We start from the raw sequence: 25593 nt of genomic DNA on the forward strand, positions 1-25593 counted from the left end.
TTGTTCAACCTAAGCGATGGAAGTCATCCTCGGTAAGCACAAGGTCCATATCAACTTTTACGCTTCAGAGCTCAGCTGTTTCTTTTTACAACTGGGGAATGGGGAGGAATGCTTCACTCTCACCCAACAGTCAGACTGTCAAATACAATTTGACTTTGGAGAGAGACCAGTATGGGAAGTTTACAAGAATGCTGCCAATTTAAATTCTCTAAAACAGACTTAAACAACATGCTCTGATTTTGTCTCCAGTTCCTTTTATAGGGTATTTCTTCTCCACTGTTTACATTTATGCAAATCTTTTCTGCAAGGGAGAAGTTTTGCAGAGGAACAATGAAACTGACTAGACACAAAATAAAAAAAAGATTCAGAATTTTTTTGCTAGCTTTTAAACCACAGTACTTTTAGGTGTCACTATAGTCGGTACAACATTCAGACAAATGATCTTTCAAATCATGTCCCTTTAAGCCTACAATTAGAAAATTCTATGTAAAAAAAGGTTTCAGAGTAACAGCCGTGTTAGTCTGTATTCGCAAAAAGAAAAGGAGTACTTGTAGCACCTTAGAGACTAACCAATTTATTTGAGCATAAGCTTTCGTGAGCTACAGCTCACTTCATCGGATGCATAATGTGGAATGCACAGTATGCATCCGATGAAGTGAGCTGTAGCTCACGAAAGTTTATGCTCAAATAAATTGGTTAGTCTCTAAGGTGCCACAAGTCCTCCTTTTCTTTATGTAAAACAAGATGCAACTGAAACTAGTATGTAACCTTAGAGTCCAGTCACACACTTATGCACGAGTAACTTTTCCAATGAGTAGTCCCACCAAAATTCAAGTGTTTGCAGAATTGGGCCCATAGCCACAATTTGTATTATAGTAGCATCCAGAGGCCCCAATAAGAATCAGGGTGCTATCTGAACATATAGAAAAAGGTGGTTCCCGCAATGAGGAGCTTATAAACTAGCTTAAGAAAAGATGCAACAAGTCGGCATAAAAGAAAGGAATGAACTGGATAACAATGACAGGGGTATATGGTCACAGACTAACCATATGCACAATTTAATAGCTCCAAATCATTGTGCTGAAGTATTGTCTTTTTTTTTTTAATTCAAAGATCGAAAAAATAAATACGATAATTAGCAATCCTCCCCGGCCATCAATCCAGTGAACTATAATAGATATACACAGTACCCAGACAATAGCTTAATATTTTTTAAATATCAGGTCAGAATTAGAGATTGTATGCAAATATCTGCCATTTATAATACAAGAGACACAAGGTCGGACAGCTCTGTGTAAGCTCGAAACTTCTCTCACAGAAGTTGGTCCGATTACCTCATGCACCTTGTCTCTCTAGGATCGGCACTGACACTTAACCAGAAGAATGGCTCAGATGTCCTTGTATGTAACCATCATATGTAACTGAAGACAGTATCAAACTCTCTCTCATGGTCAAAAGCCTCCAATCCATTATCCAACCTATTATTTGGAAAAATCCCATTTGATTGAGGCTGAACTGACTCATCATTATGCCTGCCAACAAGTGGTCCATTATTTCAAAGATTCATGTTGATGTTCAATAGGGCTATTGAACAATAATTGACATGCCTCATTGAATATACATGCTGAGAGGATATTTCCTTCAAAATACTTTCCTTCCATGACAGAAAAATCCAGTTAGATCTAAATAATTTAACTGGTCTTAGATATGTTCCCTACCTGATCCCTCAAACCCAGTGCAAATCTACCCCAGGAAAGCTGAAACTGCTTTTATTTGGTCAAGGTCCCCACTGCTGTTTTTAAACTTCTGGCAGTAACTGTTTCTGCCTCTGCTATTTTTATTTTTAGTTGCCATTCAAATAATCCTGTCTAGTTTGTTGCTTCTTTTTTATGGAATTAGATTAGACCCAAATCCTGGAATGACTGGGGATATGAGTGAAATGAAATGAAGCGCATTTTACCAAGGACTCTATGGTATGTCTACAGCTGCCGGGAGCAAGTCTCGACAGACTCACACTTGCAGTGCTTAGGCTAGCGTGCTCCAAGCTGTGTAGGCACTGCTTTGACATTTGGACTCCCTAGGCGCCACAGGCCAAACCTGAACATCCACACGGCTATTTTTAAGCGTACTAATGTAAGCCCCACTAAAACAAGTCTGTCCACGCGGGCTACAAGACTTGGCCCTAGCAGCTGTGTAGACACACCCTCAGAGGTCTATGTCAACTAGAAAGGCTTGCAATAAAATTAATGGCAAATCAGACTAAAAGCTGATTTTTTTAATGGCCTAATCTTTAAGAGGCCAAGTATCCATGAGTTGTATGTGGATGGCGAGTCAGTGTGTGACTCTCTCTGGTAGCATACTTCTACAGATATCACCAGAATGCAGAAACAACTGACCTATAAACAAACAGTAGTTGGATGAAGTCAACTGCCGAGCATGTTTTGCAACTAACTATTTTAAATTTAAGTTTGATTCAGTTGGGGTTGGTCCTGCTTTGAGCAGGGGGTTGGTCTAGCTGACCTCCTGAGGTCGCTTCCATCCTAATCTTCTATGAGTCTAGAATTACAAGTGAATTTGATGACACAGAAGTAGGTTTGTTGCCTTGTTACTATGGCAAGTCAGCAACAAAAGCCTCTTTCTTAAAGAGGCATTAATTTGGAGTTATCAAAAGCATCATTTAAGTACTATACCTAACCTGCAGCTGCACCCTCACAGGCAGGCCTTTTTACCCACATGGAGCCCTACTAGTTCAATGGACTCTAAAAGTGATCTGATAGCAGATCTATTTGTTAGCTTTAGCCAATATAATTGTTACTCAAGAAGCTTTCTGCTTTGTGCACATTAGAGCAAGGCAACAGTAATGGAAGACTTAAATTACAGGATGACAGAACTTGATAGCAGTGGAAGTTTGAAGAAATCTGCTACATTCTCAAGTAGACCACGCAACCTGCCTAAATAGCTTCATAGCAACTTTGCGATTTGTGGTTCTGGATACCCAGTTAAAGAGCAACCTCTTGTTTCATTCTCCAGAATGAGGAAGCTCCCGACTTTCACTGAGATAATCCACATAGTCTCAGAGACCAACTGTCACTTACTACACAATTAGGTTTGACTCAAGTTATGTTTGTTTTGTCTTCAAGCCAAGGTTTAAGACAAACAAGTTATGGTTGTGCAACATTATGGCTGAGGTAGAACTGAAGTTAGGAAAGTCAAAGTCATGGTTCCAATGTCAACAATAAAGCAACTGCACTTCACACAAGTCAGGTATGAATGGGTAAGCTATACAAATGCAATACTACCAAGATTACCCAAAATGCTGCTTTCTGAAATAGATATCGTAGGGCATGGCCCTATAACATTGACCATTCCCTCTATCCAAAAATTAGATTCATTGTCCTGCACTGTAGTCAAACAATGGATGTTATATACATGTATGCAAGGGGACTAAATTGTTGATGCTGTGGGATGATAAGATCCCAACCATAACACTGAATATGAAAAAATTCTACAAGTAATTATATTGAGCTTAGCTGCCTTTAAGCATTTGATACACAGCATGTTTACTACAGAGCACCCATTCACCGTGACGCACACAGACAGCAACATCTTTCTCAAAAACTGATGTTCTGCCTGGAGCAGCTGTTCAGACTAAACACTCTGACAACAAGAAGTAGGCTGGTATTAATTAACTGGAGACTTCCATTTTTATTAGTTGTCAACCAAGAGTACAACTTTGTTAACACTTGGTACAATTTTTAATAGGCATTTAGCAAAGTGAATTTTCAAGTTAAGACTGCATTTTCCCCCTACCTCCATTATAAATTGAAAACAATTCAGAAAGATGTTAAAGGTCAGAAACATTAAATACAAATTAAAGTGGATGCAGTGACTTGGGTACATTATACTTTAAACAAACTACAGGGAGGAGCCAGCCAGAGACTCTAGCTAGTAAAAGCAACCAAAGAAGGGACCCACAGACGCTGATATCATCAGAATTTTCTAGTTTTGACTGGACCTTCTCCACTCCGTGCTAACTTGCTATTTGTTCCAATGCTTCCCCCACCCCCACCCCCGCAGTTTTCATCTCAGCCTTACACCAGCCCTTCTTGGCCTTCATTTCTCCCCTGCCACACATACACACCATTTGTTCTTGAAAGTTATTCTGTGCACAAGATAAATATGGATGGCCCCATTTTCAGAGCTGCCACAACTGACTTCAATGGGAGCTGCAGGTTCTTGGAACACCTTTAAACTTACGCCAAGAAGCTACTGCCTTGGTGAACCTTGATGTAAAATTTGGGCCCCTTTAACAGACTTTTCAAGAATGTCAATAAGGCATTCTGAATAGACTTCAGCTGAAAAACTAACTGCTCTATTTCCTTGACATTCCTCAAGACTTTCTTAAAGACTTCTCCCCATCTCCTGAGGTTTGGCAGCAAAGATACTGAAGAAATACCATGATTGGTGAATAGGGAAAATTCTTTGGGGTTGCCTCTCTCTCTCCAAGAGAAGAGTTTAAACCTCTCCCCACAAGGTCATATGCTCTACAAGATCATCAGGAACTCGTCCGGGTTGATTTCCTCTAGGTCACTATGATATAGCAGTATGTGAACAGTGCTTAAGTACACATCCTCTGGAATTCTTAATTAGGATCAGTGTGCTTACTGTACATTTGGTTACATTTGCTTACATTTGGTACAGTCAAAATACATGTATGAAAGGGGGTGAGGACTGGACAGTTTCAGCTTTATCTATATCAGACAAACTAAGAGAAGATAGCATGATGGGGATGAACGTGACTATCTTGGACAGACTGCAGATAAAGTATAACAAACACAAAGTGAAGGAAACAGGTGAATAAAATGGGTTAAAAGGGAAAAAATAGCCAGGAGCCATGGTCAAAACAGAAGAGCTGAATGAACACTACTAGAAGGGCAGTTCCAGGGCTGTGAAAGGGTGGAAGTCAGACTGGAAGTGATCCAAGTACAGTAGGTTATTTTGGGAGAAGTGGCTGGATAAAAATAACTGATGTGCTTCAGCGCCCACCTATACTGAAGGTTCTACAGAGAGCAGGAGGAGACGCAATATGTGCATCTATTTCTGATTTTTGGACAACAGGGTTAAATTCATCCCAGCTGTAAGTACACTGAAATCAGTAGTGCTGGTCCAAGGATGAATTCACACCAAGGAGCTTCTGGGCTTACCCCTGAATAATGTTACAACTGTATTGGATTTCACTTGCCAGCACTAGTCTCATCCTCTTTACCACCATCTTTCAGGATACCAGATGAATCACCTGTATGAGAGACCAGAGAGTGCTGAACTGTCAGGGCTCAGCCCTGCAGGGTGTAACGTATACAAAGACCAGCTTCTAGTGGAGACAAGTTTAATACAGAGCCCATGGCTAGAGAGAGGTTCCATTTTGTCTCACTTAGTATGGCTGAGGTCAACACACCACAATGAATCTCAGTATAAAATGTCAGCTAAACAGTCAGTGAGTCTAGCCACCATGTGTGATGCCTTAATAATTGCTGACGTTTAACTCTAGACACCAGTTGGCAGACAAGACCTGACATAACTCAAACACTGGTTTTAACTGACCTCTGGTTAGTGCTCACCCAAGCTGTACTATTGCAAAGCCTGCACATGTGTGACATTTCCCTGGTGTTTATCTGGACCGGTGATCTGCTAGGTCCCGCCAATCTTTGACTCTGGGAGCCAACATTACCCAGCTCTGCTGTGAGACCCCCACTCCTGGGCTGTTCACGCACAGCCTCCGGCATGTAAGCTGCTCCTTGGATTGTGTAACCGAATGACACTAGCCAATATCTCCGGTCCCAAACAACCGTAGAAACCTCCATCTTGCAGTGTCCGGTTATGCCCGCTGGACACTGCATGCTTAAATGAGTTCGTCAAGTTAACAAAGAAATTGATATGCACCAGGCTTGTTATCCCAAGGGGAGCCTATGACACGCTTCAAACCAAATGCACTGCTTCAGGGAGAACAAACAAATTAATTTATTAACTATAAAGATCAAATTTAAGTGATTATAAGTCAAAACATAAGTCAGATTTGGTCAAATGAAATAAAAGCAAAACGCATTCTAAGCTGATCTTAACACTTTCAATGTCCTTACAAACTTAGGTTTCAGAGTAGCAGCCGTGTTAGTCTGTATTCGCAAAAAGAAAAGGAGTACTTGTGGCACCTCAGAGACTAAAATTTATTTGAGCATAAGCTTTCGTGAGCTATCCGATGAAGTGAGCTGTAGCTCACAAAAGCTTATGCTCAAATAAATTTGTTAGTCTCTAAGGTGCCACAAGTACTCCTTTTCTTCTTACAAACTTAGATGCTTCTCACCACAGGCTGGCTAGCCGCCCTTCAGCCAGGCTCTCCCCTTTGATCAGAGCTTCAGTCGCTTGGTGGTGATGTCTGTAAGATGGAGGTGGAAGAGAGAGCAAGAGCATGGCAAACGTCTCTCCCTTTTATCATGTTCTTTCTTCCCTCTTGGCTTTGCCCCCCCGCCCCCCTTCAGAGTCAAATGAGGACTACCTCATCGCAGTCCCAAACTGACCAAAGGAAGGGGGTGACTGAGAGTCCAACAGATCCTTTGTTGTTGCCCGGCCTGTCCTTTGTTCCTGTAAGGCTGGGCTGGGTTTGTCCCATACATGCCCTGATGAGGTATGAACTGCCTCTCTGCTCTTGGAGAGTTTTTGCCTGGGCTTATTTTAAGCCATGAAGACACATTTTCAGCCTCATAACTATATACATGAAATTATAACCTATAACATTACTATAACAACAATTACTATAACATCACTTTAACAACAATGCTCAGTTCATCATGACCCAACATGACAAACTTTGCAAACTTGCACACAATCATATAATCAGGATGAAAATGGGGGTGCAGGGTGTTCCCTCGAGATACAGAATGTCACAACATGTATTCAAGAATCTGAGATATCTGGGTGTGCATGCAGTGCAGAGTACATTTTTAAATGTAAAAAAATTTTAATTTCCTGCAATTACATTGACCAGTTTAAATGAAATATAATGGCCCTCCCCTATCCTCCCTTGATTACATTAAACTAGGCAATATAAGCCCTCTAGTTATTTCACTGATCACTGTTAAGAATTCTTTCCCTCTGGCTATCTATCCACTGTGGCCCCCACACTGAGATCAGTGGACAAGTACCTTGAAAGGAGAGAGAGAGTTGAACACTGTTTAAGGCTGAATCTTAATTTGATATGTGGAGGAGTCTCTGCAAGTTTTTGGGTATAGAAAGGGTATGTGATGGGGGGGGAGGGGGGGCAGATGCTATGGAAAGCCCTCAACTTGCTCAGAATACCAACAGTAGAACCTCAGTTACCGACACCTTGGGAATGGAGGTTGTCCGTAACTCTGAAATGTCTAACTCTGAATAAAGCACAGTTCGGGCTCCAGATCCAGCAGCCGACACTCCAGGCCACGCTTCAGCGGCAGCTGAGCTGCTCCCTACTCAGCCCCTGCATGAGTTTGCAAGCTTGTCCCCCTATCAGCCGAGGTGTGTGTGAAAGCAATGGGGGGGTGAGGGTGAAAGCAATGAAGACCTCAAGGCTGCTCCTGCTCTGCTAGCTGGCTCCAGCTGCCTTGGGCTGGCAACCCCAGTGTCTTGCTGTAAGTGGCTGCCCCGTGTGCAGGGATGGGAGCGGGGTGGAGACAGGCAGCCCAAATGTGCCTACCTTTAAGATGCAATACAGGTACAGTACTTGCTTTTTTTTTTTTTGAAGCAGGCGGGGTCTCTGCTGCTGCCCGATTGATTACTTATGACTTCACCCAGTGTCCGGTTGACCGGTCACTCTGGTGACTCTGGTGTTCACATCTTTGAGGTTCTACAGTATTGAAAAGTCCAGTGACACATTCTGTTCGATAAATCGAGGTACTGTATAGACTATGTTGGCAAGATGGCCAGAAGTCTACTTCAGGGGGGCCTTCTGCCTGAAATATGGAAGTGTGTTTGCTTGTGGTTTGTTATTTCAGTTATTACAGAAAATAGGTGGGGAGGGGGAATTTTTTTTAAATGCTCCTTCTCCAGCCCTCTGCAAATAACTGCAGGTAAGAAGGCTGTTGAGGGAGACCCATCCATTCAGAAATTCAGCACAAGGACAGCGTTGAGGCAGATGATCAAAGAAGAGGCAAAGGATATGATCCTCAAGCACTCCTCCTCCCCCCACATCTTATGCTGGCAGAGGGCAGGACGACATGTACATGCGTATGTATTAAGAGCCCTGTCCCACAAAACTCATATTCAGCAACAGCAGCAAGAGGCAAAATCTGCCATTTCCCTAGGTGGCACTCCCTCTTTTACATCAGCAGGAGACAAAGCTATCTGAAAAAAGTAAAGGCTCAATTAGAGAAATATGCTGAAGAGAAGGTTGAAGGACAAAATGATCACAGAGCATTCTCACCCAGCATGTCCTTAGATTAATATGATATGGAGAGTCAGGGCAGAAATAAGGTTGAAACCATTTTTTAAATTAACTGATCAAAAGTCTGTGTTTCCTACTGTTGTAAATGTGGATATAGTGACAACACAGGAAGCAGATCTGTGGAGTAAGAAGATGAGCCTCTGAAAAGAACACCAGCCCATTTACTTAGGGCAGAATTGCCCCATACACGAGAATAACCTCCATAAGCTATAGGAAACCGCGTTTTGTACTTCCGGTTTTCACCTACTCATATGCCATGGCAAGGAGAGGGCAGGACTGTCCTCCCTGAGAGTCTGGAAGGAGGCTCAGTCCTTTAATCTACAGATTGGCAGCAAGGAGGCTCAGTACCTGTGCACTGCCTCCTAGAGCTCACTTACAGGAGCCATGCCACCAAAGTGGCTCTTATTATTGCTAAACATCCACTCAGTAGCAGTGCCTCACATCACACTGGGGAACTCCTAGTTTGCTATTACTAATTATATACTGTTTAATAGCTTATAAAGTTATATTTATTATAGCACCATCAATGTGTGTGATACTACCTAGAAAAGGTTCTACCCCATGGAGCCTAGCATTTACCCAAACAAAACCTACAGATCATCAGACCCTTAGACTATAAAATACTTAAAGCAGAAAACTGGTCTTCTTACTTTTATGGCACTGTTCAGACTTACTAGTTTATACAGTGTCGTGAGGATCCTTCTATTTTATGAGGCACCTTGCAAAGCTTTTTAGCCCTCAAATACAGAGGAGAACCAGTTTAAGAGATAGAAATGAAAGTTCCTTCCAGGCATCTTATAAAGAGATCATGGAGTAATGAAGCCTTTTCAACACAGTTGAGCAGAGAACATCCTGAACTGGGGGTGGTGATGTAACTTTTGATAGCTATTTCTCTCAAGCTGGAAGAAAACAAGAGTCACAGAAAATTTGCAGATGGTAAACAATGAAGAGGACAGGTCCCTGATACAGAGTTGCTTGGTAAACTGGGTGCAAGCAAACAGTGTTTTTAATATGGCTAAATGTAAATGCTGAACATGAGCTCCAACTGTGATGCTGTGGCCAAAAGGGCTAATGGAATCCTGGAATGCACAAATGGGAATCTCAAGTAGGAGTAGAGAGGTTATTTTATCTCTATAGCTGGCAACAGTGCAACCACTCCTGCAATACGGTGTCCAGTTCTGATGCGCGCTATTCAAGAAGGATGTTGATACACTGGAGAGGGTTCAGAGACTTGATTACAGACTATAAGAATCTACCTGGGGAATAAATATTTAATAACGGCTCCTCAATCTATCAGAGAAAGGTATAACATGATCCAATGGCTAGAAGTTGAAGATAAATACAGACTGGAAATAAGGCATACCTTTTAATGGTTGGAGCAATTAACCACTGGAACAACTTACTAAGGATTGTGGTGGATTCTCCATCACTGACTATGTTTAAATCACAATTGGATGTTTTTCTAAAAGATCTGCTCTAGGAATCATTTTGGGGAAGTTCTATGGTCTGTATTATACAGCTCAGACTAGATGATTACAGTGGTCCATTCTGGCCTTGGAATCTATCAGTCTATTAAAACTGTAACCAAGGTCTGGTTTACCTAAAACTTCAGTCAACCTAGCTATATTGCTTAGGGGGTGTGAAAAATTCACACCTGAGAGACATAGTTAAGCGAACCTTAGTCAGGGTGCAGACACTGCTAGGTTGATGGAAAAATTCTTCCATCAACCTAGCTACCACTTCTCAAGACGTACTTGAGGGTATTCATTACTATTGCAATGACAGGGGTTTTCCCATCGCTGTAGTAAAGGTCTACACTACAGCAATAAGAACAGGAGTACTTGTGGCACCTTAGAGACTAAAAAATTGTTTGGAGCATAAGCTTTCGTGAGCTACAGCTCACTGCATCGGATGCATTCAGTAATACAGCAGCATAGTGCACCACTGCAGCACTTGTAGCATAGACCCAATCCAAGACTCAAAGCTGACTCACCAACAATGCAGATGGATCTGTAATACAATTAATACACAGCATAACACAGTTAACTCTTGTGATAATCAGACAGCGCAACTGTATGCCTACACTGGGTACAGTATGGCTTAGACTAGAGAAGCTGTTCTTCAGAGAGTAGCTTAAAGCAGTGTCTTAAGCACAGGTTAAAAAAGGCAACTGGAATCAAAGACTGAGTGAGCACCGCTGACATTTACCACACAAAGGTCAGCCAGTTCCTAGAGCTGGCACTGCCTGGCACTGCTCGGCTTCTGCTACACTTAAGAGAAACGCAATAGAGAGGATTAAAATGATAGCCTAACATCATTTTTCTCCAATCAAAACCAATAACCCTTCATTAGAAAAGGAAAAATATAAGCAATTTAGGCCCAAAAGTCTGACCTACTTTAAAACTGTCCAGCCAATGGGAAATAAGCCCTGAATGGTAGAGAATAATGTAAAAAGAAAAAGGAGTACTTGTGCCACCTTAGAGACTAACCAATTTATTTGAGCATAAGCTTTCGTGAGCTACAGCTCACTTCATCGGATGCATACTGTGGAAAGTGTAGAAGATCTTTTTATACACACAAAGCATGAAAAAATACCTCCCCCCACCCCACTCTCCTGCTGGTAATAGCTTATCTAAAGTGATCACTCTCTTTACAATGTGTATGATAATCAAGGTGGGCCATTTCCAGCACAAATCCAGGGTTTAACAAGAACTTCTGCGGGGGGGGGGTGGAAAACAAGGAGAAATAGGTTACCTTGCATAATGACTTAGCCACTCCCAGTCTCTATTCAAGCCTAAGTTAATTGTATCCAATTTGCAAATAAATTCCAATTCAGCAGTCTCTCGCTGGAGTCTGCATTTGAAGTTTTTCTGTTGTAATATCGCAACTTTCATGCCTGTAATCGCGTGACCAGAGAGATTGAGGTGTTCTCCGACTGGTTTATGAATGTTATAATTCTTGACATCTGATTTGTGTCCATTTATTCTTTTACGTAGAGACTGTCCAGTTTGACCAATGTACATGGCAGAGGAGCATTGCTGGCACATGATGGCATATATCACATTGGTGGATGTGCAGATGAACGAGCCTCTGATAGTGTGACTGATGTTATTAGGCCCTGTGATGGTGTCCCCTGAATAGATATGTGGGCACAGTTGGCAACATGCTTTGTTGCAAGGATAGGTTCCTGGGTTAGTGGTTCTGTTGTGTGGTATGTGGTTGCTGGTGAGTATTTGCTTCAGGTTGGGGGGCTGTCTGTAGGCAAGGACTGGCCTGTCTCCCAAGATTTCTGAGAGTGTTGGGTCATCCTTCAGGATAGGTTGTAGATCCTTAATAATGCGTTGGAGGGGTTTTAGTTGGGGGCTGAAGGTGACGGCTAGTGGCATTCTGTTATTTTCTTTGTTAGGCCTGTCCTGTAGTAGGTGACTTCTGGGAACTCTTCTGGCTCTATCAATCTGTTTCTTCACTTCCGCAGGTGGGTACTGTAGTTGTAAGAATGCTTGATAGAGATCTTGTAGGTGTTTGTCTCTGTCTGAGGGGTTGGAGCAAATGCGGTTGTATCGCAGAGCTTGGCTGTAACGGCATTTGCTCCAACTCTGTCTAGCAGCTTCTTCAAGTGTCAATTAAGGAATCCCCAACAGTAATTTAATTTGCTTGATTTTTATACTTTTTCCTCAAAGGAGTCACATGTCTTAAAAGCGTGCCCAGTGGGCGTGTGGTTACTAATTTTTACCTAATTAATACTTTAGGAGACTGCAGAGTGGTGCCAACTGAACATTACCCCACATTCGCTCCCTGATGAATCATTCACTTCAGCCCTCTGCATGATGTCCTTCTACAGGGTTGAGATGCTCCACTCAAGATGTTCTTGATGTGTTGTTTACTTTCAAGTGGACATATTTGCTGACACACAAATCAGTATTGATCATACATGCAGCATGGAGCCAGTAAGTTTCACCTCCGGCATCTGCCTGATGCTAAGAGAAGGATTCTTCTCCCAGAATCTTCTTTAGCAGTTCAGTCATGTCAAGCCATGTTCTCACCATTCATTCAGTATGGCCACACCAATTTGGCACCATCCCAACACTCAATACTGTACTTACATGATATTCCAAAGAAAAAATATACACACAAGTGTATTTCGTAAGAGCAGTCTTGCATTATTGATCCCTCACCACAGTTTGTGTTATTAAAGCTTCACTGAGAGGTGTAGTGAGACCATCAGGTTTTTGTTTGTTGTTTTTTTTAAAGAAATGTGTACTAAATAAATTCTACTGTGATCCATTTTTCAGGTGTGCAGTGGATCACTTATAAAGGTTCAGTTCTTAGATCCATAAGACAAACAGGAACCAGCAATCGGCATACTCATTGAAAATTAAGATTTGCATGGCATGGATTTAACACCGCAGACTGGGAGTGCACGAAGTAAAGGAAAAAACTGACACACCCTATTTCAAATACACTGTATTGTGCAGGAAAGCTTTCAGCATCACTGCACCATTACGCTTCCCACTGAGAGTAACTTTAGCACTGGCTGAAAATGAATATAGGGCTCAGGAACGATGCAGGGGATTAGTAAAACTATGCAGCATTCCATTATATTCCTGGGGTCCAAGTAAATCTTAACTCAGACTAGACACACAGCTGAGAGATGCTTGGATGAAAACCAAACCCTTTGTACAACAGACCTCTTTCGGTAACAACCTTTATTAAGTTCATTTAATGTAAGTTAGACAATACCTTTTACTCAACTAACCAAAAGCATAGAGGATGTTGCTACATAGAATCATGCTCTTCAGGCTACAGAAAACAAGCATGGTAGAAACAGACATAGGCATGAATTCAAACCAAATTCAATTCATATAAAAATAGAAGGGTCAGAAAAGAATAGTTAAAATAAATCAAATAGATGTAGACTGACATGCCTCCTCTTGACAGCTGCCAGAATTACTATGACAGGCGGCTTTACTGAAACCCTTTAAGGTTAAAAAACCTGGGTTGTTTTGATATAAAATAGCAGTTGCTCCTCAATTATTTTTAAGTTTTCCTTGTTTTATAAAAGAGATGCTCCGGGACGCTCTAGCATCCTTAAAGGCCCCAACATTGAATTGTTTGCACCTTTGGACTTCGGGTATTGTTGCTCTCTGTTCATGCGAGAAGGACCAGGGAAGTAAGTGGGTGAAGGAATAAGCTCCCTAACATCTTGGTGCCGGTGACTCACTCGGATGCATCGCATCGGATAGGTGAGTGGCAGCCTGTAAGTCCCCCTCCTCAACAGTCCGCGCAGCTGCTTGGAGGGGGTATCGCGAACTCTCGTGATGGTAGTTGCGGGTTCTGGCAAGCCAGGGTAAAGGATTTTTTGGATAAATGGATAAGGAAGAACCAGGGCCCATACCAGGTGCAGGGGTCAACCTGGGATGAGATTAAAAAGGAAAATGGAGGAAGTGTTCGGGGACCCAGAGGGATGGGGGGTGGCTGAGGAGCCCACCCTCCTTGGTATATGGGTAGTGGAAGAAGGTCCCTGCCCATGGGGACTGAATGCCTTCTAGGGAAAGGAGACACTTCAGTCTGCTTCTGAGAAGTTTGAAGTAAGGGCAGCATTATGGGAAGCTGCCAGTAATCTTTCAAGTTTGGTGCTGCTTCAGCAAGGGCTGCTGAAGGGTTGTAAATTAGTTAGGGGTGGTTAAAGATGATTCGCCACAACAGGGTTTAAAGTCAAAAGGAGAATTAACAGACTACCTTTAGAGACTGGAGCTGGGACTTGGTCCTAGGGGAGTGGAGAGAAAGAAGGCAAAGGAGCCTACTCTTGGCTCAGAGCTAACTATATCCTTTTCTTCCTTCTGTTCTCGGTTTACTTAATTTGCTGCTGGTAGCCTATACTTTAAACTGACCTGACAGGCTTAGTTGGTTTCTTTCCACCTCTTCCCCCTGCCTTTCCACACTTTTGTTTTTCTGAAGTTTTAATGGAGAGTACTTTGGATACTTACGTGAGATGTTTTTGGGTTTTTTTGGACAAAGCATGAGGGAGGTCTGCTGTATTCCACTGGAATTTTTGGAGTAAAAGATCCATGGGCATCCATGGAGACAAATGTTTTACTGCCTCTTTGAACAGTCTCAAAGTAAAGACAGCACAGGTTAAGGCAGCTGTGTGGCAATAATTGTACTTGGTGGCTAAGTTGTTACAGACAAATTGCACTACCTTAAAGAACTAAATGTAGGAGTAAGTGATTTAAAGAAGTGAGTGAAAAGTTAAATAGCTTTTGCAAAAATTGATGATACAGGGTTTGCAGGAAAGTAAACATTTGGGAGTTGTGAAAATGGTAAAAGAGTAACAGTTGCGGTGTTACAAGAAGGAAGTTTTTGTTTAATGATAAAACCCAGTTATATAAATGTAACTGTATGTGCAACTCCGTGCAGTCACATTGGATGGAAGCTTGGTAATTAAATTATCCAAGGGGGTCAGGTAGAATGGCTACTACCACCACTTTGCTTCTGTCCCCAGAAGCCTTTACAGCTATTCTGAAGGAAAATGGGCCCTTTTCCCACAGAAATGGTCTATAAGGGACTGCTGCAGGCAGCACGCGGAGAGAGATTCTGATCAAAATTATTTGACTATTGGGTAATGTAATCAAAATCACTAAAGGATGTAAGGGGTTTCTATTGGAACTTAACTTGGCTGCCCCTGGTTGTGCCTACTTGTACAAGATGGAAGTGTAATTGGGGTACAGTTGCGTAAAAAAGAGTAATCACAGTGCAAGGAATGTTAGGCAAAAGAGAATTGTGTGTGTGTGTGTGTGTGTGTGTGTGTGTGTGTGTACAGTGCTAAAATCTGAAGCTGTGTCTCAGCTATTACCTGAGAATAAACTTAAAGCTTGGTACAGCAGAGAAACTATTGCAAACATGGTCTGTTGCACAAGAGGGGAAACTGAGGTACACCACCTCATGAATTTCATAAATGACCAGTGAGTGGGGTAATTCACCAGCCTGACTATAGAACAAAACAAGGACAGCCTGGAGGTAATTCTTCTATTTTTCCTGCAATTAGCAAGGAAATTTGTAAAAGAAAGTGGTATTATTATTATTAAGCAATAATCTGTCCCCACCAGGGGGGTGGAAATTGTTTCTTTTGTTTTTCAGACACTCTACAAGCAAGCTGGCGCCAGCGGAAAAATAACCCACAATACCATGGATCTGTGTTTTGTGTTTGTCTGTGGTGTTTGTCTTGTTGCTAGCATTGTAGTGTTTTAATGAACAGAAAATCTCATGATACGGGTGGGGGATGGCTTCAAAAGGCTGACGGGGGGGGAGAGGGGGAGAGAGATGTGTATGGGAATGCAAAATGCTCAACTAGGAGACCAGCACCTGTGTAATCGCTACCATGGTACCTGGAAATGGAACAGCAACTAAGGTGGTCCCTACAAGCCCTATGCAAATAACGAGAAGGGGAGGAGCTCACTGGGAATCAATGGAGGGGTGTGTAAAATAGTGTAAATTAACAGAAGATGTTTGGATGTGCCCCTCTCCTATGACTATAGAGGAGCAGGATCAATGGCCTATGCAAGGAGTGGACAATTGGGTGTACTGTGTATAAGGTGTTTTGCTGGGAATGTACATATTACTGGGGGCACAATTACACCAGCCCATAACCAAACTACACCCATCTATATGCTGCTATCTGGACTTTGGTGCACAAATGGATCTGTGAATCTTACTGCTGTGAATAATCAAACCAGGGCATACTGCCTGATTCCATGCCAAGTGGTCAAGCTGGTTTGGACAATATCCCATTTCTCTGTGAACATTCAATGGACTTATGATATGGACAAAAGCAAGCAAAACCTGCAGGGGCAGCTTGTTGCAACTGCCAGCAACTGGACACATAAGATCGTGACCCTGTCGAAGGAGGAGAGGCAGTGTTTTGGGGGTGTCTCGGATGTTGGACCATACTGCAGTGGTCAGGACTCGGTGTTGCTGTGGATTTTGCATTGTTAACTGTACTTGTGTTACGTTGCACATGGAGATAACCTATAAGTAATGTAATAAGCCCTCCAAACCCTGCAGTGTACTAGACAACCCGGACCCAACCTTCTCGGGCCCATTATAATGGGAAGTCTGGAACCCTAATTGGAATAGGTGTGGTATGCCCGTTCGAGAGAAGGTGCAGGGCACTATACTACACAAGGGGCAGTGGCACAAATGGAATATCGACACCTTCCACCTTGATGCCTGGCCCTATCAGGAAATGTGTTGCTATATGTCCTAAGCTTTTCCAGGGATACCTGGGCAGGAGGATCCCAAAAGAAAAAGAAAAAAAGGGGTGGAGCATTAGAATATAGATATTCAGGCCTGTCTGTAAAGGCCTGTACTCTAAGAATTTAGATGTATTCTTATCACTTAGCTAGTTAGAGAGGTATAAAAGAAAGAATCAAAATCACTGTCTGCCGGTGTAAGCTCCTTCTCTTACTGTGACAGTCTGAGGCCCTGTTCTTAGGCTGAGATCTCTGGCTAAGCAACAGAGGCAGCCATAAACTGGGAAGCGACGGGTCACATCCTCACATTCCAACCTAGTCACACTGAAAGAAGGTGCTATTGGGCTGTTAGGAATACAATCCTGTCCTGATAGTGCCTGTCACCTCCAGAGAAAGGGAAGTGCCTAGAAGATGTAAAAGGAAACTTAGTCTGATAGCATCCTGTCTGGCAAGAACTCACTTATCAATAGCTGGGATGTGAAATCCTCACTTCTGTATTGTTTTGTCATTATAGTTCCCACTTTGCCATTGTTTGTCTGTATAATCTCTGTCTGGTTCTGTGATTGTTTCTGTCTGCTGTATAATTAATTTTGTTGGATGTAAACTAATTAAGGTGGTAGGATATAATTGGTTACATAATCATGTTACAATATGTTAGGATTGGTTAGTTAAATTTCAGGAAAATGACTGGTTAAGGCATAGCTAAGCAGAACTCAAGTTTTACTATATAGTCTGCAGTCAATCAGGAAGTGGGTGGGTGTGTGTGGGTGGGGGGAAATGGGAACAGGGAATGGGGATGGGGAAACTGGAATCATGTTTGGCTAAGGGCAGGAATGGGAACAAGGACACAGGTGTAAGGCTCTGTCGTGTCAGAGCTGGGAAGGGGGACACTACAGAAGGAAACTGGAATCATGCTTGCTTGAAGTTCAGCCCAATAAACATCGAATTGTTTGCACCTTTGGACTTGGGGTATTGTTGCTTGCTGTTCATGTGAGAAGGACCAGGGAAGTAAGTGGGTGAAGGAATAAGCCCCCTAACACTCTCTAAGGTGCCACAAGTACTTCTGAAATCTGAATACTCCAGTATACTCTGTATACTCCAGTGTGCAACAGAACATAGTAATGCACTTTTCAAGCCTCTCCACAACTCTGGCTCTAACATAGCACCAAGGATTCTTCATTAACATAAATACTAACAGTGTAGCGGTTTTTAATTTTCTGAAGATTGGTTGCCAATACATGTTGGGTTCAGTTTTAATAAATAAATATAAAAGTACTGCCTTACCTTACAGCCTCTTATTTAATTGAACTGCTAATACTCTATGGCCTTATTTGCACTTGGAGATACTTTTGCTGTCCCCAAAATCCACCTGCAGTGAGTTATGGCTAGGATTTTCACTTTTGTCCTTCAACTTTATAAGCTACCTTTGGCCACTGAAATGCACATGGAGTGATTTCAGAATATTTCTTCTCTTTGGCTTCTGACAATCAGTTGCGCTCAATTTCTCATTGCTTGGAGAAGCTTGCTTTAAAGGTTTTGTAAGGAGAAAGATTTTACATTACTACACTGTCAGCCTTTAGAAGACAATTTCATCAATGCACCTATTTCAGTTTTATCTTTAAATGCAACTTTACAACAACAATATGAAAACCAGAGTACAGATGCACTGCAGCATCTTTTCAAAGTGAAACAGCTTATCTGTCATAATCTTTCGTGTATACACAGCCACCACTACCAGTCCACATCAAGGATCATAGCCACCAACCAAGACCCAATTCTGCAGTAAGCTCTGTGCAAGTGCACCACTGTGCTGGCAGAGCCAGTGGTTTGAGCATTAGCCTGCTAAACCCAGGATTGAGAGTTCAATCCTTGAGGGGGCCATTTAGGGATCTGGGGCGAAAATTGGGGATTGGTCCTGCTTTGAGCAGGGTGTTGGACTAGATGACCTCCTGAGGTCCCTTCCAACCCTGATATTCTGTGAAAACAATAAGTCAATGGGATTCCTCACATAGGTCTGCACATCCAGAATTACTGCAGTACCACAAGTCAAACAAGTTTTCTCCATTTGCTGTTCAGATAGAAGTTTTGTAGTCTTCTGCTGCTTGACGCCAGTATAATAATCCCTCTTCTCAGGCACAGAATGACACCCAGATTCCCATTATGAAAACTCTCCACTTACCCACCCGAGAACTTAATATCACATATAGCCAACATTGATAAAGTTAGGACTCCTCCACTGAGCATGCTCAAGTAATCAGACATCCATTAGAGCAGGGGTGGGCAAACTTTTTGGCCCGAGGGCCACAACTGGGTATGGAAATTGTATGGCAGGCCATGAATGAGCAGCTGGTGGTGCGGGTTCTGGGGTGGGGCTGGTGATGAGGGTGCAGGAGGGCTGGGACTGAGGGGTTTGGAGAGTGGGAGAGGGATCAGGGCTGGGGCAGGGGGGCAGGAAGGGATCAGGGGTGCAGTCTGCATTAGACTAATCTGTCTAATCTGCATTAGAGGGTGTAGGCTTTGCAGGAGCTAACTAGCAACAAACCTGCAGCTGGCCAATAGGAGTATAAGCATTTATTTTTAAATGCTGATTGAGAATTTACCTCCTAGACAGATACCCGCTCATTATGCACATTACTATGTCTTTCCAGACAGAGAGATAAATCCCTCCCTTTAGGCTCACATTTTTTTATTTAGTTGCTCCAAATCTTAACTAGATGTACTGTCGCCCTGGAAAATTCCTCAGGTGTGAAGCCAGTATTTGATCCTCCAGGTTCATATTAAATGCCTTCTGCATTGCTCTCCACAACAGGTTCTCAGACACTATGGTGGTAGGGGCCTTATAAAAGGATATCAGATCTTCAGTGAAAGAATCTTGTTTTCATACCACTATATAAAGTCACCTAATGAAAACAGGCAGCCCATCTACTCACAACTGAGGTTGGGACCCTATAGTGAGCTCCATGTGGGAGATGTTCTGCTCAAAAAAATCCTGTTCTGGGACCCCTTTTTGAGAAGTCTGTACATGCCCAAACTCAATCTTAGGAGATCAAAGGGAAAATAAAAAGAATTCAGAAATCAAAAATGGGAACAAGGAGAGGGGGGAAATGCCCTTCGCAGAATAGGCTAGTGTTTCATTTGGTCAAGAATGTGGTCTACAGATGAGGAGGAGTGAAGACAAAAAAAACCCCAGAATGTTGTTGTATCTTGTAAACTTGAAAGAGCTAATTTCTCAGCAGTAGAAAAATGAGACAGGGATCAATAACAAAAAACTGATAAGAAAGAGGAAATTGAGAAAAAGTAAATGAGAAGAAAAGGAAACAAATGGAAAAACATGATGGAAACAGAATTTAGATTAGTGAAAGTTTCCTTTGTACAAATGCCTATGTGTTATGTTATCTTTGGAAACCATCCTACAGCTCTTAATCTGAGAGGAAAAAGGAAAAGACAATATTAGCAAGCTAGTGCTATTTAGCCTGGAGTCAAATGGTTGCCTATTGTTCCTCTTGGGCACTGCAGATTCACGGCTAAGGTGGATGTTTCTGTTAGCCACAGGCAGTTGCAGGTACAATAAAAAGCCTAAAATGATAAGAGTCCAAAAGGCTGAGGGTTTTTAGGGCTCCAAGAAACTGGTTTTAAAATGGAGACAGCAAGTATCTGTTTACCATGACAATGCTATGGGATGACAGCTTCACAGAAGTAAATTAATCATGTATGCACAAGCATGTTTTGCTTTGTCTTTGGCCAAAGGAAAGAAATCATAATTAAAGGAGTTTAAAATCACAACAAACCACAAAAAAGACACACACACACACAAAGATTCTGATGAATTAAAAAAATCTAATTAATTATATTCATTTTGATAAAGATGTCATACTACATGTTTTTTGCTTTTGCAGCTCTTATCCAAATATTTTTCCATTAAAATTTAGTATTTAAGAAACCTGTTTTTAATGTTCTTCTATCTAGCATCATTTCAGGAGGGAAGAACCAAAATCCTTCACATTTTACCTTTATGCTTTGTTCAAATACATTCATTCAATGAGATGTTTGCTGTATAAGGCCTGATGTTTGGATTTTAAGATGTTGCACTTTGGGCTGCAGTTGCATAAGAATTCTGGAAATCAGGCATTAGCACAAAGTGTAAACAAAAGTGATTTTGACACTTTATTTCCACTGTCTAAAATTAAAAGTGAAAACTTTGTAAATTAGAGGTTTTAAAAATTCATTATTAATCTAAGATGTTTAGTAACACAGGTCAGGAAGCTTTTTAAAAAGCAAACAAACAATTTTTAACCTGACAATGTATCTAGGAATTACTTTGTGGAAGTTCTATGCCCTGTGTTATACAGGAGGTCAGATTAGATGATCACAATGGTCCCTTTTGGCTTTAGAATCAAATCTTTACATGAAAAATTATTAGCCAGATAATCCACAATACTGGGTCCTGACTACATCCTAGAATTAAATTTTAGTGTTTTGTGAAAACTAGGATAATTGTGCAGCCCTTTTGGTGCCTCGTTCTATTTTTAAAATTGCATGCTGAACTCCAATCTCTATGTTTAATGTTGAAGAAATGACATAAGTCTATCTTTACACATTAGTTTTCTAGATTCAGAAAGTCAAGACAAATAAGAAGTTACAATGGCCTCACACAATGCAGTGTAAATATACTTTAAAAACAATATAATTATCCATGTTCCTAAACTCCTTTAATGCCAATACAGGTATTCGCAAAAAGAAAAGGAGTACTTGTGGCACCTTAGAGACTAACCAATTTATTTGAGCACAAGCTTTCGTGAGCTACGCATGCATCTGATGAAGTGAGCTGTAGCTCACGAAAGCTTATGCTCAAATAAATTGGTTAGTGTCTAAGGTGCCACAAGTACTCCTTTTCTTTTTGCGAATACAGACTAACACGGCTGTTACTCTGAATACAGGTATTCTTCATTTCTTGTCCCAAGCAGCTGTGCAGGTGCTATTAAGTAGTTGCTAGGTTTCAGGTGACTGCATTCAGTACTAGCCAAAATATTCTCTTTACAAAGAGTTCTTACAATCAGTGAAATTTGTAAGAGCTTTGATATCCCAAAATGGCCAAATCCTGCAAAAGTTTCTCACATGTAAGTAATTTTGGCTTCAGCGGGAGACAAGTCTTTGCAGGATCAAGCCTAACAATGGAACTCTCATATCAAAACAAATTAATAAGCCATTTAGTCTGTTATCACAGATAACAGCGAATACTCAATGCTTCAGATGAAAGCATTCATATACTATAAGGCATCTAATTATGTGATATCCTTGGATACTCTGGCTCATTAACCTCAGCTGGTGGTGAGCTTGTGCCATGAAGTATTATAGCCTTTATCTTTTTTCTTTACAACACAATATTCTACAGTAGTGTATTCCTTTAGGTTAGTTACACATTGCATTAAAAATATGTTTGCCATTTAAAATTTTTGCCTTTTTCATACTGAATGCCCCCTTCAGAACCGGTCAATCACCACAAAGAGTTTCTTGTTGCTCATCTACATTAGGGCCAGATTAATTCTATCTGGGATTTAACTGAAAAGAGAAACCACTGAAGTGTTTGCTTCTCCACATAACGCAACGCATTCAGTAATTTATCAGTCAATCAATGCATCTTCCCCTTAATATCTTCTTATAGGCTACATTATGTGCTAAACAGATTACAACACAACATAGTGTTTACTCCCATCTGTGATTCCAGGACCTTCACATGCCACATTCCTCCTCCCATATATTTTTCAAATGACTTCTCTCACCCTGACCCCTTGTTGCATGAGAGCTCAGCTCACCACCACCTGAGCAGTGGGACAACCTCACAGAAGGAGCATCAGTTACTGGGCAAGGGAGAGAGGGAGAACTGGAATGAGATGTCATGAGACCAGATCTGACACTTATTGGTAAAAAAACAAGAGAGATGAGGAAGAGAAACATAACCAAATGAAAAGCCAACTAATGCCAAATTAATGTGTCCTCAGAGGGAACAAAGACACATCCCCCCCACCACCACACACACACACTGTGGTCATGTTTGTTTGTTTTTTAAATGTCTTAAGACAGCAGTGTCCAGGGGTGACCAATATACACTTTTTAAGGAACAGCAAAGTGCACCTTAGTGGGATAAAATCTGCACGGGATGGGAGGATGTAGCCCTCCATCGGGGAGCTATCGGCCAGTACTGCCAGCTATCTGACAACACTGCCTGATGCCCTTTTGCGCAATCCAGTGGCTCCCAGAAGGCAGACACGCCGTCGAGAGCACACAAGAAGTCTGCTCCTACGGGCTGTGATACTTGGGTCTAAGCCTGGATGGTGGGGTTTAGTGAGGGCTGCTTGGTGGGGTCGGTGACTTTTGATTTACAGGGGTCAGGCGAGACACTATATTTTCCACTGAATGCATCCAATGAAGTGAGCTGTAGCTCACGAAAGCTTATGCTCTAATAAATTTGTTAGTCTCTAGGGTGCCACAAGCCCTCCTTTTCTTTTTGCGGATACAGACTAACACGGCTGCTACTCTGAAGCCTTCTGGTATGAAACCCACCCCCCAGCAGCCCCCAGGCGCGCGCACCCGCCCCCCCCCAGCAGCTCCCAGGCGCGCGCACCCGCGGGCACACACACACACGCGCGCCCCCCAGCAGTCCCCAGGCGCGCGCACCCGACCCCCCCCAACAGCCCCCCAGGCGCGCGCACCCGCGGGCACACACACACACGCGCCCCCCAGCAGCCCCCAGGCGCGCGGACACCACGGCTCAGCCCCGGCCGCGCCCGGGCAGGGCACGCACACACACACACACACACACACACCCCCGTACCCGTCAGGGGGCTGCCCGGCTGCCACCCGGAGGCCGGCGGGGCGGTGTACCCACCTTGTCCCAGCTGAGCCACTGCCCGACCGCCTCGTCCAGCTGCGCGTCCCCGGTGCTGCGGGCGATGAGCAGGTTGGAGTTGACATCCCCGTCCCCCATGGCGGCGGGTCGCACGAGCGGCGGACGCTGGGGACTCACCTGCCGGCGCCCAGCACGGCCCAGGGCATCGCCCGGGGGGGGTGGGGGGGGGTCGCAGCTCGGTGCCTCAGCCGGGGCAAGGCGGCGATGGGGCAGGGACCCCCCGCCTCGGGGCAGGGCTCAGGCGGCGCGGGGACAGACCCTCGAGCGCCCTCCCGCCGCCAGGCTGCGCCGCCTCAGAGTAACGGTCCCACCGCTGCGCACTCCGCGAGCCCGGCACCACCACCAGCCGCCGCGGCCCCGCCCCTTCGCCGGCCCCGCCTCCAACGGGCGCCGCAGCCGCGTTCCAGGCCACGCCCACCCCGAGCCGGCGGCACCGCCCCGGCACGCGCGCTCCTGGCCCCGCGCCCCGCCCGCCTCCGACTGCGGCTCGCGGGGCAGCGTGCCCGTCCCTGTGCGGCCCCTCTCGCGGTGCCCCACGGGAAATGTAGTTCTCCCTCCCTTCTTTGGTCGAGATGTGGGAGGAGCATAGGGAGAGTAAGGGACTCCAGTTCCCGGCAGTCCCTGCTCGCTCGCTCTCTCCCGGGGCTGGGCGCTGCCAGCGTGGAGGCGGCTAGGGCTGACCCAGTGTGGGTGCCCACCACGTGTTCCGCTCTCGGTCAGAGACCGTCTCTCCAGGGCCCCGAGGCCCCTCGCGCAGCCGTGGCCCACTCCGGCTCCCACTGACGCCAGTGGCAAACCCCACCTTGATGGCAGCCGGATGGAGCCCAGCGCACACACCTCCAACGATGTGCAGCCACCTCTGGGGCGGGGAGCAGCTGCTGAGCGCTAGCGAAGAGTTTAGGACAGGAAGTGTAGGTCACAGAGCACCTGAGTGGGCTCAGCGCTTGGCAGGCAGGATCCCAGCTGTGGAACTCGCTGTCAGGGAATGTTGTGAAAGCCAAAAGAATAACCAGGTTCAAAAAAGAATTAGATAAATTCCTGGAGAATAGAGCTTTTAATGGCTATTAGCCAAAATAGTCAGCGCTCTGGGTGTTCCTAAACCTTCAACTGCCAGAAGCTGGGGCTGGATAACAGGGGGTAGATCACTTGATAAATTGCCCTGTTCTGTTCATTCCTTCTGGACCATCCAGCACCAGCAACTGTTGGAAGACAGGATACAGGACCATGGGTCTGACCCAGTAGGCCATTCTTATGTCCGGAAAAGCCACATCTTGAGCAAAGAAAATCCTCTCCAGTTGCTTCATCATTCCTTCCTTTTATGTTGGCTCAGAAAACTCAGTAGCCAGTTGCTAGCTAAGGAAAATGAGCATTTATTGCCAGTTACACTGTCATCTGTCCTACTTGCAAACCCCTAGAACATCTCTGTGATCCAAATAGACTGTTCTCATCCACCTCCCAGCAAGTGAGGAAAAAGCCCTTCATCTAAGGAATAAACCCTTTGTTCAGCAGCATTTCCAGCTCTGCCTCAGCTGGAGTTAAACCACCACAAAAAGAAAATTATAACTAACTGATGTCCCCCCCCCCGCTCAGGTTGAGTTTGTTCACATGCCCTGTCAATTCCGCACTAAGCCATTGTAGTGATCACATCTCTGCAGCACATCCTTGCTTCTGTTTCCATAGTGATAGGAGGCACTGACTGCAGAGAAATGTGATGGTTTCAGTCTCTGGCCAAACCATCAGTACAGGAGGCGGGGATTGCGGTTTATGAGCTGTGCAGGGAAACAAAAGCCTGACCTGGTAATGTCAGTCTAGGGACTGGTTGAAATCAAGGGAGATAAAATACAACGGGGATATCACAGTTGTGGGTGTAAGAAATTCATGTGTGGGGGTGGGGCTAGAGAATGAGAGGACCAGGGAGGAGAGACAATGGAGGGATGCAGTGTGGGTGGAAGAAGAAGGGAACAGGC

General features: G+C 43.7%; 1 protein-coding gene across 2 annotated transcripts in view; it reads right to left on the minus strand.

Moving 5' to 3' along the window:
* The window catches only part of PGM2L1 (phosphoglucomutase 2 like 1), a 71135-nt gene extending 47129 nt beyond the window's left edge, over positions 1 to 24006 (minus strand). The window contains exon 1 of one of the 2 annotated variants that reach the window (XM_037916028.2): positions 23606 to 24006. In XM_037916028.2, coding sequence (XP_037771956.1) covers positions 23606 to 23704 — 99 coding nt within the window. In that variant the 5' untranslated portion in view covers positions 23705 to 24006. The remainder of the gene's footprint in view (positions 1 to 23605) is intronic. The other variant, XM_043527356.1, reaches the window with a different exon arrangement.
* Positions 24007 to 25593: the final 1587 nt, after the last annotated feature.

The sequence above is a fragment of the Chelonia mydas genome, chromosome 1 (assembly GCF_015237465.2).
Source record: "Chelonia mydas isolate rCheMyd1 chromosome 1, rCheMyd1.pri.v2, whole genome shotgun sequence".
Classification (NCBI taxonomy): Eukaryota; Metazoa; Chordata; order Testudines; family Cheloniidae; genus Chelonia; species Chelonia mydas.